The following is a 16,301-nucleotide window of genomic DNA, read 5'->3' as shown; positions in this document are numbered from 1 at the left end:
TGGAATCTTGTCCAGTTCTAATGCTATATTTATGTTGTTTTAATCTTAGTTCGAGACTTTTACCAGTTTGACCGTAATAAACTTTATCGCAAATTTTACAAGGAATCTTATAGACACATCCATCAGCATTTTGGGGGGAATTCTTAATCAAAAGTTTTTTTACTGTATCAAGATTTTTGAATACAACTTTAATATTAAAAGTCTTAAGAAGAGAAGGCATATCAACCAAGTTTTCATGGTAAGGGAGAACCAACATATTTTTAGTTGAATAAGGCTGGTTGCCCTTTTTTGGATTATAAAAAGTGTTCCTAGCAACTTTAAAAGATTTATCAATTACATTTCTTGGGTATTTTAAATCATTACCTATTTCATAAATTTTGGATATTTCCTCATCTATGAACTCAGGACTACAAATTCGTAAAGCTCTCAAAAACATTGATGAGAAAACAGACAGTTTGACTCTATCTTGATGCGAGGAATAATAGTGGACATAGGAACAGTTATTTGTAGGTTTTCTGTAAATTTTAAATTTGAATTCATTATTACCCTTAATAATTAAAACATCTAGAAAAGGCAATGAGTTATTTTCTTCAAACTCAACAGTAAAGTTTATAGAATGGGCTAAGCTATTTAATTTTCCAAGAAAATGGTGTATATCTACATTTTTGGGCATAAGACACAAAATATCATCAACATATCTGAACCATTTAGCTCTATTAGGGAGGATTGTGTTAAGCAACCTTGTTTCAAAAAATTCCATGTATAGGTTACTAAGAACAGGTGAAAGAGGATTTCCCATTGCCATACCAAACTTCTGAGTGTAAAACTTATCATTAAATACAAATTTTGCATCAACAATGCAAAGTTTAATAAGTTTAATGATAGTAGGAACTGGCAATGGTAAATCATAGTTAACGAGTTCTTCAGATAAGAAACTTAATAAATCATCAACAGGAACTTTCGTAAACAAGGAAGTAACATCAAAACTAACCATGTTAAAATCATTTAAGTCAGTCAAGGAGTTTAATTTATCAACCAAGTCTATGTTGTTTTTAACATTAAAGTTAGAAATTTTGCCAACAATAGGGCTCAAAATATCCTTGGATGCTTCACTTTCATAGTTCCTTGATAATGTGAGTAGTCACGAAAGCGCTTGGAATTTCTCTATTCTTTCAGAGTGGTTGTTTTGCATATATATATATATATATATATATATATATATATATATATATATATATATATATATATATATATATATATATATATGTATATATATATATATATACATAGAGAGAGAGAGAGAGAAAGAGAGATTAATCTATTTTAAATGAAAATTGTGAGTTATATACTGGAATATTATCATGTGGCTTCAGCCTTCCATTACGTAATGGAATATAATCAGTAAACAGGTTAAAAACTTCATTTATGTATCAGAACCAATAATTAACTTAACTATTGTGTAAAAATATTGAATGATTGTGTGTGTGTGTGTGTGTGTGTGTGTGTGTGTGTGTGTGTGTGTGTGTGTGTGTGTGTGTGTGTGTGTGTGTGTGTGTGTGTGTGTGTGTGTGTATGTGTGTGTGTGTGTGTGTGTGTGTGTGTGTGTGTGTGTGTGTGTGTGTGTGTGTGTGTGTGTGTGTGTGTGTGTGTGTGTGTGTGTGTGTATGTGTGTGCATGTGTGTGTGTGTGTGTGTATCTCATACTTTCTGTTCTTCAGTTACTGTAACCTGGGACCTGTGACCTGGTACTTGGGACCTCGAACTTGTGATCTGTGACCAGAAACATGGTTCTAGGGTCCTGGAACCTGTAACTTAGGAACTGTGGCTTGGGAACTAGGACCCGTAACTTGGGACCTAGGAGCTGTGACGTGGGACCTGGGACCTGTGACTTGGGACATGGGACCTGTAACTTGGGACCTGCGACCTGTGACTGAAGACATAGGACCTGTAACTTGGGACCTGTGACCTGGAACCTGTAACTTGGTCCCTCGAACCTGGGACTTGTGATTTAGAACCTGTGACCTTATACCTGGCACTTGTCACCTGGGACTTGTCACCTAGTACCTGTGACCTGTGAGGTGGAACCTATAACCTGGGACTTGGGACCTGTGAATTGTGACCTAGTACCTGTGAGCCGGGACGTATAACCTGTGACCTGGAACCTGTGAACTGTGACCTTCATGAAACAATGTTACTGTAATCTTTGACCTTCGTAAAGCGAAGAATGTTACTGTGACCTTTGACCTTCGTGAAACAAAGAATGTTACTGTGACCTTTGACCTTCGTGAAACAAAGAATGTTACTGTGACCTTTGACCTTCGTGAAACAAAGAATGTTACTGTGACCTTTGACCTTCGTGAATCAAAGAATGTTACTGTGACCTTTGCCCTACATGAAACAGTGAATGTTACCTTGACCTTTGACCTTCGTGACACGTTGTTCCTGTGACCTTTAACCTATATGAAACCTCTTTTTAGTGACCTTTGACTTACATGAAACACCGATACTGTGACCTTTACCCTACATGAAACACCATTTCAGTGACCTTTACCGTACATGAAACACCATTTTAGTGACCTTTACCCTACATGAAACACCATTTCAGTGACCTTTACCCTACATGAAACACCGTTTCAGTGACTTTGACCTACAAGAAACACTATTTCAGTGGCCTTTGACCTACATGAAACACCGTTTCAGTGACCTTTGACCTACCTGAAACAAAGAATGCTACCGTGACCTTTGACCTTCATGAAAGAAAGACAGTATTCGTTGTGGGTGACCCTCGAGACTCTGAGGACGACGCTTCAAGGTGAAGCCTCAGAGCGTCTCAAGAAGACACGAAGTTAACCCCGGAGGGTTAGTGACCCTGGATAACCCCGGAGGGTTAGTGACCCTGAATAACCCCGGAGGGTGACCCTGGATAACCCCGGAGAGTAATGACCCTGGATAACCACGGAGGGTTAATAACCCTGGATAACCTCGGAGAGTAATGGCCTTGGATAACTCCGGAGGGTTAATAACCACGGAGGGTTAATGTCCCTGGATAACCCAGGAGGATTAATGACCCTGGATAACCCCAGAAGGTTAATAACCTGGGATAACCCAAGAGGGTTAATAATCATGGATAAACTCTAAAGGTTAACGACCCTGGATAATCTCAGAGGGCTAATGACCCTGGTTAGATAATCCCGAAGGGTTAATGTCCCTGGATAACCCAAAGGGTTAATGACTCTGGATAACCCCAGAGGGTTAATAACCTTGGATAACCCCGGAGGGGTAATGACCCTGTATAGCCCCGGAGGGTAACATCACAAACGGCTAAAAACCTCGTACACTAACAACAGAAACATCAGGCAACAGGAAGCATCCGTTGACGTTAAAGTTGACACAACAGACAAGTGTCTGTAGCTGGGGAAGGAGACTTCAGTGGTGCCTACCCCTGCAAGTGGATATAGTCTGGGGCAGGAAACATCAGTGGTGCCTACCCCTGCAAGTGGATGTAGTCTGGGGCAGGAAACATCAGTGGTGCCTACCCCTGCAAGTGGATGTAGTCTGGGGCAGGAAACATCAGTGGTGCCTACCCCTGCAAGTGGATGTAGTCTGGGGCAGGAAACATCAGTGGTGCCTACCCCTGCAAGTGGATGTAGCCTGGGGGAGGAAACATCAGTGGTGCCTACCCCTGCAAGTGGATGTAACCTGGGGCAGGAAACATCAGTGGTGCCTACCCCTGCAAGTGGATGTAGCCTGGGGCAGGAAACATCAGTGGTGCCTACCCCTGCAAGTGGATGTAGCCTGGAGGAGGAAACATCAGTGGTGGCTACCCCTGCAAGTGGATGTAGTCTGGGGCAGGAAACATCAGTGGTGCCTACCCCTGCAAGTGGATGTAACCTGGGGCAGGAAACATCAGTGGTGCCTACCCCTGCAAGTGGATGTAGTCTGGGGCAGGAAACATCAGTGGTGCCTACCCCAGCAAGTGGATGTAGCCTGGGGGAGGAAACATCAGTGGTGCCTACCCCTGCAAGTGGATGTAGTCTGGGGCAGGAAACATCAGTGGTGCCTACCCCTGCAAGTGGATGTAGCCTGGGGGAGGAAACATCAGTGGTGCCTACCCCTGCAAGTGGATGTAGCCTGGGGGAGGAAACATCAGTGGTGCCTACCCCTGCAAGTGGATGTAGCCTGGGGCAGGAAACATCAGTGGTGCCTACCCCTGCAAGTGGATGTAGCCTGGGGGAGGAAACATCAGTGGTGCCTACCCCTGCAAGTGGATGTAGCCTGGGGCAGGAAACATCAGTAGTGCCTACCCCTGCAAGTGGATGTAGCCTGGGGCAGGAAACATCAGTGGTGCCTACCCCTGCAAGTGGATGTAGCCTGGGGTAGAAGTGCTGTATTGACGTTCCCCTCGCTGTCTGGGAAAATATATGCGTGGTGGTGGAAAGCTTATGGATTATTATTATTATTATTATTATTATTATTATTATTATTATTATTATTATTATTGCGGTCAGGAACCGTCACTCCCCTTGTAGTGGTCAGACAGCGAATAGAGACCTTTGAGACAAGACATCCCACATGACACTAGCATGGCAAAACACGGTACTAGCAAGACAAAACACTGTACTAGCATGGCAAAACACGATACCAGCAAGACAAAACACTGTACTAGCATGGCAAAACACTGTACTAGCAAGACAAAACACTGTACTAGCATGGCAAAACACGGTACTAGCAAGACAAAACACTGTACTAGCATGGCAAAACACGGTACTAGAAAGGCAAAACACGGTACTAGCAAGACAAAACACGGTACTAGCAAGACAAAACACTGTACTAGCAAGACAAAACACGATACTAGCAAGGCAAAACACGGTACTAGCAAGACAAAACACGGTACTAGCAAGACAAAACACTGTACTAGCAAGACAAAACACGGTACTAGCATACAAAACACGGTACTAGCAAGATAAAACACGGTACTAGCAAGATAAAACACGGTACTAGCAAGATAAAACACGGTACTAGCAAGACAAAACACTATCAACGCAAAACACAGAGCCGTGTATTTTTATTGCAGTACGTTTCGCCCTAAATAACACTGATTAGGCCCTAAAGAGGTCTAAAAGTAATGTGAAACGTCGTCTGTCTAACTCTAAAAGATTCCACCTTCTAAGTATCTTCGACACGCCTGAAGTTGTCAGTCACCCGCGTACACTAGCAAAATTCACGGGGAAGTGCTAAGCCCGTAGGGGTCATATGTTGTCTGGGGAAAGTAGAAGGTAACCAGTTTTGATCCAGTTCCTTGAATCAAAAGAGCTAAGCTAAAACGTAAGTTTCCTTCAGAAACTTCAACAGTTCTTCCAGTATAGTCTTATATGTTAATTATAGATTATATTTCATTGTTTACAGAGAGGGATTTTGAAAAAAAAAATGGATTCCCGAGAATGCAAAATTTCATTCTTGCGTTAAATATGTCAAGAAATGTTATTATTGATATTTTTACTGTGAGTGCTTGCAACGTATGGAAAATCGGCCATTGTTGTTCACGTTCAATTTATTGTTCTGCGTGGGCGAGCTATCTTGGCGTCTTATTTACAGTAAGAAACATCCAGATGCTGGCCATGTGTCTTATTTCACATTAGTTGGTGTTTCAGGCCACATCTTATCCAGTGGAGGGAGGGGGGGGGGTTGGACCGGTAAGCCAACTGAAGGCTTCGGTCAGATGACCAAAAACTCCAGCGGTAGGGGTCATCATATGACAAAAGACCCGCGTCAGGAGACACTCGTCCAGCTTCCTGACATATCTTACCCAACCTAAGATAATCCGTTTTTAATATCAGTGTTACTTGCGTTCCCAGTAAGGTTTTCCGGAGGGGGTGGAGGGGGAGCATAAAGGGGGAGGGAAGGGAGGGGGGAGATGTAAAGGAAAACTTCGTCTATGATTCTTATGTTTGTACTTTTTTACCTAAATATGACTTATTTTTTAAATAATCTTGACGGTTTGTAAAGACTCAGACAAATTGTAGGATAGCCTGTGCAATGTTCCATAGGAAGGGAGACCGAAATTGTGTGAAGTGTTATTGTCTTCGTCCCTGGTTAATTGTAATGGTCCAGGTCGGAATGAAACCTTACTACTGGGTCTAATTTTCCTATCCAGTTTGTGAGTTAGTTGTCCATTGTTGCAGCCAGGGAGGGTATTTTGATTTGTATTTTACTACCTGTTTGATTATTCCGGCAGGTGGGAGCGTGCCGGCAGTGGTGGAGCTGAGACTGTAAACAAGCGGGACGGCCCGCCCGCTGCCAAGACGTGACGCTGTAACCTTGCACATGACACACCCCCAGCCCTCACACCCACACCTCCGCCATGGCCACCACCACCGCCCCCAGCAGCTGCACCAGCAGCAGCAGCCGCGGCCACCCCCCGCCCGACAGCATGGACTCCGCCAAACGACATCTGTCAGACGCGGGACGGCAGCGGCTGTCTAGCTTCCCGTCCCGGCAGCGGCGGATGGGCCCCGCGCCCCTCGCCTCATTCGAGGACCTCAGCATGGACAAGACCACGTCGGACTCCAGCCCTGAGGAACGGACTCAGCTTCCAGAAATTGGTGAAGAGACATCAGGGGCGACCACGCCCGTGACTCCCGTAGCAACGGCCGCTCTTAGCGTTCCCACTTCGCCCAGCATTCGCGTTTCCGCGGCATCATCTTCCTCGCCTCACGAGACCGACTCCAAAGAGTCAACGCCAGAAAAAGAGCTCTTTTCAGGTTACGCTAAATCTGATTTCTGTGAAAACATGGCTGCAGATTTGCACTCGAGCACGGAGGAGTTGGATGGGGACGAAGAAGAACAACAGCGGCGCAGAAGAGAGCGCGCATGCAAGCTGGCGGAGTTGGAGAGACGGGAAGAAGTGTTGCGTGTTGCTGAGCTCAACCGTAAAGGCTCCTCTTCGTCAGTGATCAGCGATGGCCTCCTTCCCGTCACCAGTGGTCACTCGAGTAGACTGTCTTCTCTAGGCTCCATAGGCTCTACGCGGCGCTCTCCTTCTCCTCATCGCATGCTTTTAGAAACTTCCTTTTGTGGTAGTCGCCCCATCCAACAGCCTAGTATTGATTTTGAAGACCCGCCTGTTAGTACCACTAGATTAATGGACTTCGCAATTGAGTCAATAGAGCGAGTTAGATCTCCAATGGAAGCAAAGCCACCTGATATATTTCGTACATCTCCATCCACGTTACCGCGACTCAAACAAGAGGAGGTGGTAGCAACAGTAGAGGTGCCTATCACAAAAATTGAGGTTTCTGGCATCAGATCAGCGCCGCCTTCCGTAAGAGTGGTGGCCACGACTGCCAAAAAGAAACCACCTCCGATCGAGATCGAGGTTAACGCCGAAGCGAAAAAACCCATCACCACTGCCATTCCTAAACCTCCAGAAGAGCATAAATCAACACAGCTACCTAAATCTCCTTTACACATTGAACAAACGCAACAGCTAGAACAGACCCAGCAACAACAGCGACAGCCGCTTTCCTCTCAGTCATCTCCGCGGTCACCAAGGATGCCCAAGAAAGTTGCTGTCCCTCAGGTGCCAGACTTGAAGGATCTGCCTCGACCGTCGCCGACACCCTCTGCGGCTTCATCGACTGCTGCTCCTGCCACGACACCGGAGTACCACCACGCTCGCTCCTTCTCTACAACTCCGTCGGCTTCACCCAGAGCATCCAGGAGACGAAGAACGAGAGACGAAGTGGAAAGCGGCTCTTCATCGCCGTCAGTATCGAGAAAAAGCTCATTTACAAATCTGTTTCGTAAATCTGACAGTAGCGTCTTGAGTCCTGTCACTCCGGACTCACCTGGCTCTAGTGGCCGTAAAAGTCCGTTCAGTCAGTTCATCAGGTCTGCAAAGAAAGAGTTTCGGTCAAGAAGTCGATCTCGAAGCCGTAGTAAAAGCCGCGAGAGAGATCTTGAAGACGACACTCATGACAGGAGAAGCGTCTTGTCTATCTTTCGACCGAAGACTAAAAAGAAAACTGAAGCTGACAAAGGCAAACCCAGCGCAGACACTCGTGCAATCCCTGCAGACAGTAAGCTTAGTGAGGCAATCACCAATGTTGAGTTCACCTTCAACGACGATGGAAAATATCAGTCTTCGTCATTTGGGTTGATAAGACAAGAGAGTGAAGTCAACAAGGCGATAAAGGAACCGCTGAAAGGAGTTCAAGTGTCAGCGGAACCGGAGACTCCCAAACCAGAAGCTCTTATCAGCTCGAGGGATAGCTCTTATAATGAACTTTCTTCTATTATGACAGGAGACAATAAACCAAGTAGTGATGCAATCATAGTAGAAGAAGCTAAAGAGAATGGACTGCCAGAGAAAAGCGAAATAATAACAGACGAATTATTTGAAAAACCATCCCAGACGTCTCCTCCTCCATCTCTACCTCCTCCTTCTCCTCCTCCCCCTGATATTCCGCCTCCTCCAAGTATCCCCAGTGAAGTTAAAGAAAATGACGTCGATGTTCCTGAAGGCGATAAGCCGAACTTACCTCCCAAGCAGAAGGATCGCACAAGTGATGTTGAGTTGACACTGGAGGCCCCGGCGCAGGATCAAAGTGTCGATGGAGATTCGCGATCAGAATCAGAACGCGAGTCAGAAATTGAATATCTTAAGAGAAAAGCCAGTCAACAACAGGGAACTGAGGAGAGCCTGGAGTCCCCTGATGTCGAGAATAAGGGCCTCGTCTCCCAGGACTCTCTTGAAGATGGTGAGCTTCCCTATGTACCCACCACTCTGCCTATGGAGCGCCCACTAGCTGCTCCTATGATACCTGTCAAAGAACGTGCAACAACAATGCGTCATACTCAATCCATAGAGAGACCTCGTAGCACTACGCCTTTAATAACAGGGCGTCTAGAGGAGTATAAACAAGTAGCTGGCACGCCAGAGGGAGAACCTGATAAAATAATGATCAATATACCACAAACAGGACCACCTAAGGTTCTGCCAAAACGACAGAGCTCCAAGGCCTGGGAAGACTTCTGTCAGGAAGGTTTGAAGAGTCCAAGGACCCTGAGAAAAGAATACAGGGAAAGGAGCCTACAAAGTTCAGAGGATATACCTCCCCCTCTACCTCCCAAAGTTCGCTCACCAGCCCGGTCTCCCATAACCACACCCGAGGCCGTCATTAAACCAGCGGAGGTCGAAACTAAATCTCAACCAGAGCAAATCAAAAGTTGGATTAATTTCGACGAGATGCCTGATATAGTACTTAAACCAGTGCGTCAGATCAAGACAGTTCCCCCTAGGCATCAAGCACAACTGCGACAGAAAGATATGCAAGAACGTAAAGAAACGCCTCAGTTCAAGCCACAAACTGAAGAGCAACGAATACAAGAGAAAACGAGTGAAGAAGAGACTCCGACTCGCAAACTACCTCCATCACTTCCCGAACCGTTGCATCTCCAAGACCAAGACTCTGACAATGGGCAGGCGCTGTCAGAGGCATCAACTCCTGATAAAGGCGACAACTCTGATCACTCATCTGACAGTGATAAGCCAACGAGCCCCTCGTCAAGCGAAGACCTCACTACTGTCAGAGAAAGAATAGAAGAGATCAAGAAGGAGGGAGATGAGTACGAGAACTCCGACCTCGAGCGGTTACTAGCGCCGGTAAACGACTGCATCAACCGGTTATCCTCGTTATCATCCGAACAGGGGCTAATGGAGCGAAGATCACCCATCCCGGACAACTGGTCAGACTTCCTGCTACCTCCTCAAGTGGGCCGCAGAAGCCGGCTGTCGTCGCTAGGGTCAGACGCGGGTTCGATGGGCGGGCGATCTCCCTCACCGTCCTGCATGCTGCTGGAGACCTCCTTCTGTGGCTCACATCCCATCGACGACCCAGCAGCTGCCGAGCCTGACGTGCCTATCGCCATAGCAAGAAAATTAAGTGGGATCTCCCTGGGCGACTTGAGTCCCTTCACAGTGAGAGATCGTCGGGATTCTTCAAGCCTTCTCACTTGCCCAGACAGAGCCTCCATACTAAGGTAGATATTATATATATATATATATATATATATATATATATATATATATATATATATATATATATATATATATATATATATATATATATATATATATATATATATATATATATATATATATATATCTCATTTACCAAACTGCGGCAGGCCAGGGTTCGAGCCCTCGACACATTGTCCCGCCTCAAGAGACACAACATACATGTCACCTTATCCACTCGCAAATCGATCCTACAAAGATCACACACCCAGCAGAGCTAGGTGTTTTTCGTAATCCGAGGACACTCGTGGCAGTGGTATGCTCAAGAATTAATTTCAGCCTCCTTCTGTTTGGATACCCGCCTCCACAAGCCGTCTATATGATAATGAAGCCACGAAAGAGGTTTTGAATCATTTACCAAACGATCCTTGTAGGATCGATGGCCGAGTGGATAAGGTGGCATGTATGTTGTGTTGTCTCTTGAGGTGCAGCAATGTGCCGTGGGGTCGAATCCTAGTCTGCCGCAGTTTGGTAAATGATTCACCACTTGCTTCGTGGTTTCATTGCTATATATACATATATATATATTTTTTTATTTTTTTTATTATCACACTGGCCGATTCCCACCAAGACAGGGTGGCCCGAAAAAGAAAAACTTTCACCATCATTCACTCCATCACTGTCTTGCCAGAAGGGTGCTTTACACTACAGTTTTTAAACTGCAACATTAACACCCCTCCTTCAGAGTGCAGGCACTGTACTTCCCATCTCCAGGACTCAAGTCCGGCCTGCCGGTTTCCCTGAACCCCTTCATAAATGTTACTTTGCTCACACTCCAACAGCACGTCAAGTATTAAAAACCATTCGTCTCCATTCACTCCTATCAAACACGCTTACGCAAGCCTGCTGGAAGTCCAAGCCCCTCGCACACAAAACCTCCTTTACCCCCTCCCTCCAACCTTTCCTAGGCCGACCCCTACCCCGCCTTCCTTCCACTACAGACTGATACACTCTTGAAGTCATTCTGTTTCGTTCCATTCTCTCTATATGTCCGAACCACCTCAACAACCCTTCCTCAGCCCTCTGGACAACAGTTTTGGTAATCCCGCACCTCCTCCTAACTTCCAAACTACGAATTCTCTGCATTATATTCACGCCACACATTGCCCTCAGACATGACATCTCCACTGCCTCCAGCCTTCTCCTCGCTGCAACATTCATCACCCATGCTTCACACCCATATAAGAGCGTTGGTAAAACTATACTCTCATACATTCCCCTCTTTGCCTCCAAGGACAAAGTTCTTTGTCTCCACAGACTCCTAAGTGCACCACTCACCCTTTTCCCCTCATCAATTCTATGATTCACCTCATCCTTCATAGACCCATCCGCTGACACGTCCACTCCCAAATATCTGAATACATTCACCTCCTCCATACTCTCTCCCTCCAATCTGATATCCAATCTTTCATCACCTAATATTTTTGTTAGCCTCATAACCTTACTCTTTCCTGTATTCACTTTTAATTTTCTTCTTTTGCACACCCTACCAAATTCATCCACCAATCTCTGCAACTTCTCTTCAGTATCTCCCAAGAGCACAGTGTCATCAGCAAAGAGCAACTGTGACAACTCCCACTTTATGTGTGATTCTTTATCTTTTAACTCCACGCCTCTTGTCAAGACCCTCGCATTTACTTCTCTTACAACCCCATCTATAAATATATTAAACAACCACGGTGACATCACACATCCTTGTCTAAGGTCTACTTTTACTGGGAAATAATTTCCCTTTTTCCTACATACTCTAACTTGAGCCTCACTATCCTCGTAAAAACTCTTCACTGCTTTCAGTAACCTACCTCCTACACCATACACCTGCAACATCTGCCACATTGCCCCCCTATCCACCCTGTCATACGCCTTTTCCAAATCCATAAATGCCACAAAGACCTCTTTAGCATTATCTAAATACTGTTCACTTATATGTTTCACTGTAAATACCTGATCCACACACCCCCTACCTTTCCTAAAGCCTCCTTGTTCATCTGCTATCCTATTCTCCGTCTTACTCTTAATTCTTTCAATAATAACTCTACCATACACTTTACCAGGTATACTCAACAGACTTATCCCCCTATAATTTTTGCACTCTCTTTTGTCCCCTTTGCCTTTATACAAAGGAACTATGCATGCTCTCTGCCAATCCCTAGGTACCTTACCCTCTTCCATACATTTATTAAATAATTGCACCAACCACTCCAAAACTATATCCCCACCTGCTTTTAACATTTCTATCTTTATCCCATCAATCCCGGCTGCCTTACCCCCTTTCATTTTACCTACTGCCTCACGAACTTCCCCCACACTCACAACTGGCTCTTCCTCACTCCTATAAGATGTTATTCCTCCTGGTGGCCTGGTGGTTAACGCTCTCGCTTCACACGGTGAGGGCCTGGGTTCGATTCCCAGCCAGAGTAGAAACATTGGGCGTGTTTCTTTCCACCTGTTGTCTATGTTCCCCATCAGTAAAATGGGTACCTGGGTGTTAGTCGACTGGTGTGGGTCGCATCCTGGGACACTGACCTAAGGAGGCCTGGTCACAGACCGGGCCGCGGGGGCGTTGACCCCCGGAACTCTCTCCAGATAAACTCCAGATAAACACGAAATCACAGCTTCCCTATCTTCATCAACATTTAACAATTCCTCAAAATATTCCCTCCATCTTCCCAATACCTCTAACTCTCCATTTAATAACTCTCCTCTCCTATTTTTAACTGACAAATCCATTTGTTCTCTAGGCTTCCTTAACTTGTTAATCTCACTCCAAAACTTTTTCTTATTTTCAACAAAATTTGTTGATAACATCTCACCCACTCTCTCATTTGCTCTCTTTTTACATTGCTTCACCACTCTCTTAACCTCTCTCTTTTTCTCCATATACTCTTCTCTCCTTGCATCACTTCTACTTTGTAAAAACTTCTCATATGCTAACTTTTTCTCCCTTACTACTCTCTTTACATCATCATTCCACCAATCGCTCCTCCTTCCTCCCGCACCCACTTTCCTGTAACCACAAACTTCTGCTGAACACTCTAACACTAAATTTTTAAACCTACCCCATACCTCTTCGACCCCATTGCCTATGCTCTCATTAGCCCATCTATCCTCCAATAGTTGTTTATATCTTTCCCTAACTGCCTCCTCTTTTAGTTTATAAACCTTCACCTCTCTCTTCCCTGATGCTTCTATTCTCTTTGTATCCCATATACCTTTTACTCTCAGTGTAGCTACAACTAGAAAGTGATCTGATATATCTGTGGCCCCTCTATAAACATGTACATCCTGAAGTCTACTCAACAGTCTTTTATCTACCAATACATAATCCAACAAACTACTGTCATTTCGCCCTACATCATATCTTGTATACTTATTTATCCTCTTTTTCTTAAAATATGTATTACCTATAACTAAACCCCTTTCTATACAAAGTTCAATCAAAGGGCTCCCATTATCATTTACACCTGGCACCCCAAACTTACCTACCACACCCTCTCTAAAAGTTTCTCCTACTTTAGCATTCAGGTCCCCTTCCACAATTACTCTCTCACTTGGTTCAAAGGCTCCTATACATTCACTTAACATCTCCCAAAATATCTCTCTCTCCTCTGCATTCCTCTCTTCTCCAGGTGCATACACGCTTATTATGACCCACTTCTCGCATCCAACTTTTACTTTAATCCACATAATTCTTGCATTTGCACATTCATATTCTCTTTTTCTCCTTCCATAACTGATCATTCAACATTACTGCTACCCCTTCTTTTGCTCTAACTCTCTCAGATACTCCAGATTTAATCCCATTTATTTCCCCCCACCGAAACTCCCCTACCCCCTTCAGCTTTGTTTCGCTTAGGGCCAGGACATACAACTTCTTTTCATTCATAACATATATATATATATATATATATATATATATATATATATATATATATATATATATATATATATATATATATATGTATATATATATATATATATATTGCATTTATATTTATTATATATTTATTGCATTTATGGATTTAGAAAAGGGATATGATAGAGTGGATAGAGGAGCAATGTGGCAGATGTTGCAAGTTTATGGAATAGGTGGTAAGTTACTAAATGCTGTAAAGAGCTTTTATGAGGATAGTGAGGCTCAGGTTAGGGTGTGTAGAAGAGAGGGAGAATACTTCCCGGTAAAAGTAGGTCTTAGACAGGGATGTGTAATGTCACCATGGTTGTTTAATATATTTATAGATGGGGTTGTAAAAGAAGTAAATGCTAGGGTGTTCGGGAGAGGGGTGGGATTAAATTATGGGGAATCAAATTCAAAATGGGAATTGACACAGTTACTTTTTGCTGATGATACTGTGCTTATGGGAGATTCTAAAGAAAAATTGCAAAGGTTAGTGCATGAGTTTGAGAATGTGTGTAAAGGTAGAAAGTTGAAAGTGAACATAGAAAAGAGTAAGTTGATGAGAGTATCAAATGATTTAGATAAAAAAAATTGGATATCAAATTGGGGAGGAGGAGTATGGAAGAAGTGAATGTTTTCAGATACTTGGGAGTTGACGTGTCGGCGGATGGATTTATGAAGGATGAGGTTAATCATAGAATTGATGAGGGAAAAAAGGTGAGTGGTGCGTTGAGGTATATGTGGAGTCAAAAAACGTTATCTGTGGAGGCAAAGAAGGGAATGTATGAAAGTATAGTAGTACCAACACTCTTATATGGGTGTGAAGCTTGGGTGGTAAATGCAGTAGCGAGGAGACGGTTGGAGGCAGTGGAGATGTCCTGTCTAAGGGCAATGTGTGGTGTAAATATTATGCAGAAAATTCGGAGTGTGGAAATTAGGAGAAGGTGTGGAGTTAATAAAAGCATTAGTCAGAGGGCAGAAGAGGGGTTGTTGAGGTGGTTTGGTCATTTAGAGAGAATGGATCAAAGTAGAATGACATGGAAAGCATATAAATCTATAGGGGAAGGAAGGAGGGGTAGGGGTCGTCCTCGAAAGGGTTGGAAAGAGGGGGTAAAGGAGGTTTTGTGGGCGAGGGGCTTGGATTCCAGCAAGCGTGCAGGAGCGTGTTAGATAGGAGTGAATGGAGACGAATGATATCGTAGGGGTTCTTAAATGGAGATATCGAGGGTTGTAGGTAGACACACTTGTTGGATGGTAACATATATTGTCAGACTGTGATGATGGGAAATGGAGCCCAGCCTCTGCCTGTCCTAGCCTGGATGTCTAACGCCGACTGAGACCGAGGCAGAGGTACGAACGTACACATGCGCATCCCGTGACGTCACACAGTCACAGGCCTAAAAGGGATCTCCTATCTAAAGCACATGGATGATACTGATATGCTATACAACACTGGGATCAGCAACTATGCTGACAATGATACTTGGGACCTGACGATCTGTTGGAGTGTGAGCAGGGTAATATTTAGTGAAGGGATTCAGGGAAACCGGTTATTTTCATATAGTCGGACTTGAGTCCTGGAAATGGGAAGTACAATGCCTGCACTTTAAAGGAGGGGTTTGGGATATTGGCACCTTGGAGGGATATGTTGTGTATCTTTATACGTATATGCTTCTAAACTGTTGTATTCTGAGCACCTCTGCAAAAGCAGTGATAATGTGTGAGTGTGGTGAAAGTGTTGAATGATGAAAGTATTTTCTTTTTGGGGATTTTCTTTCTTTTTGGGTCACCCTGCCTCGGTGGGAGACGGCCGACTTGTTGAAAAATATATATATATATATATATATATATATATATATATATATATATATATATATATATATATATATATATATATATATATATATAGGTAGTAGGTTGGTAGACAGCAACCACCCAGGGAAGTACTACCGTCCTGCCAGATGACTGTGAAACAGAAACCTGTAACTGTTTTGCATGATGGTAGGATTGCTGGTTTCTTTTTCTGTCTCATAAACACTCTAGATAACAGGGATATCTTGCTACTCCTACTTACACTTTGGTCACACTTCACAGACATGCACATGCATATATATATATACATACATCTACGTTTTTCCCCTTTTTCTAAATAGCTCTTGTTCTTCTTTATTTCTTCTATTGTCCATGGGGAAGTGGAAAAGAATCTTTCCTCCGTAAGCCATGCGTGTCGTATGATACGACTAAAATGCCGGGAGCAATGGGCTAGTAACCCCTTCTCCTGTAGATATTTACTAAAAAAGAGAAGAAGAAAAACTTTATAAAACTG

The 16,301-nt window shown here is 43.9% G+C and overlaps 1 protein-coding gene across 3 annotated transcripts in view; it reads left to right on the top strand.

Moving 5' to 3' along the window:
- LOC128696324 (apoptotic chromatin condensation inducer in the nucleus) overlaps positions 1-16,301 on the top strand; it is a 104,299-nt gene that overhangs the window by 70,464 nt on the left and 17,534 nt on the right. For all 3 annotated transcript variants that reach the window (XM_053787523.2, XM_053787522.2, XM_053787524.2), the window contains exon 2: positions 6,235-10,040. In XM_053787523.2, the coding sequence (XP_053643498.1) occupies positions 6,361-10,040 (3,680 nt within the window). In that variant the 5' untranslated portion in view covers positions 6,235-6,360. The remainder of the gene's footprint in view (positions 1-6,234; positions 10,041-16,301) is intronic.

Source organism: Cherax quadricarinatus, chromosome 39 (assembly GCF_038502225.1).
Source record: "Cherax quadricarinatus isolate ZL_2023a chromosome 39, ASM3850222v1, whole genome shotgun sequence".
NCBI classification, from domain to species: domain Eukaryota; kingdom Metazoa; phylum Arthropoda; class Malacostraca; order Decapoda; family Parastacidae; genus Cherax; species Cherax quadricarinatus.
The sequence above is the reverse complement of the archived record's forward strand: the minus strand, read 5'-3'. Positions and strand labels throughout refer to the sequence as shown.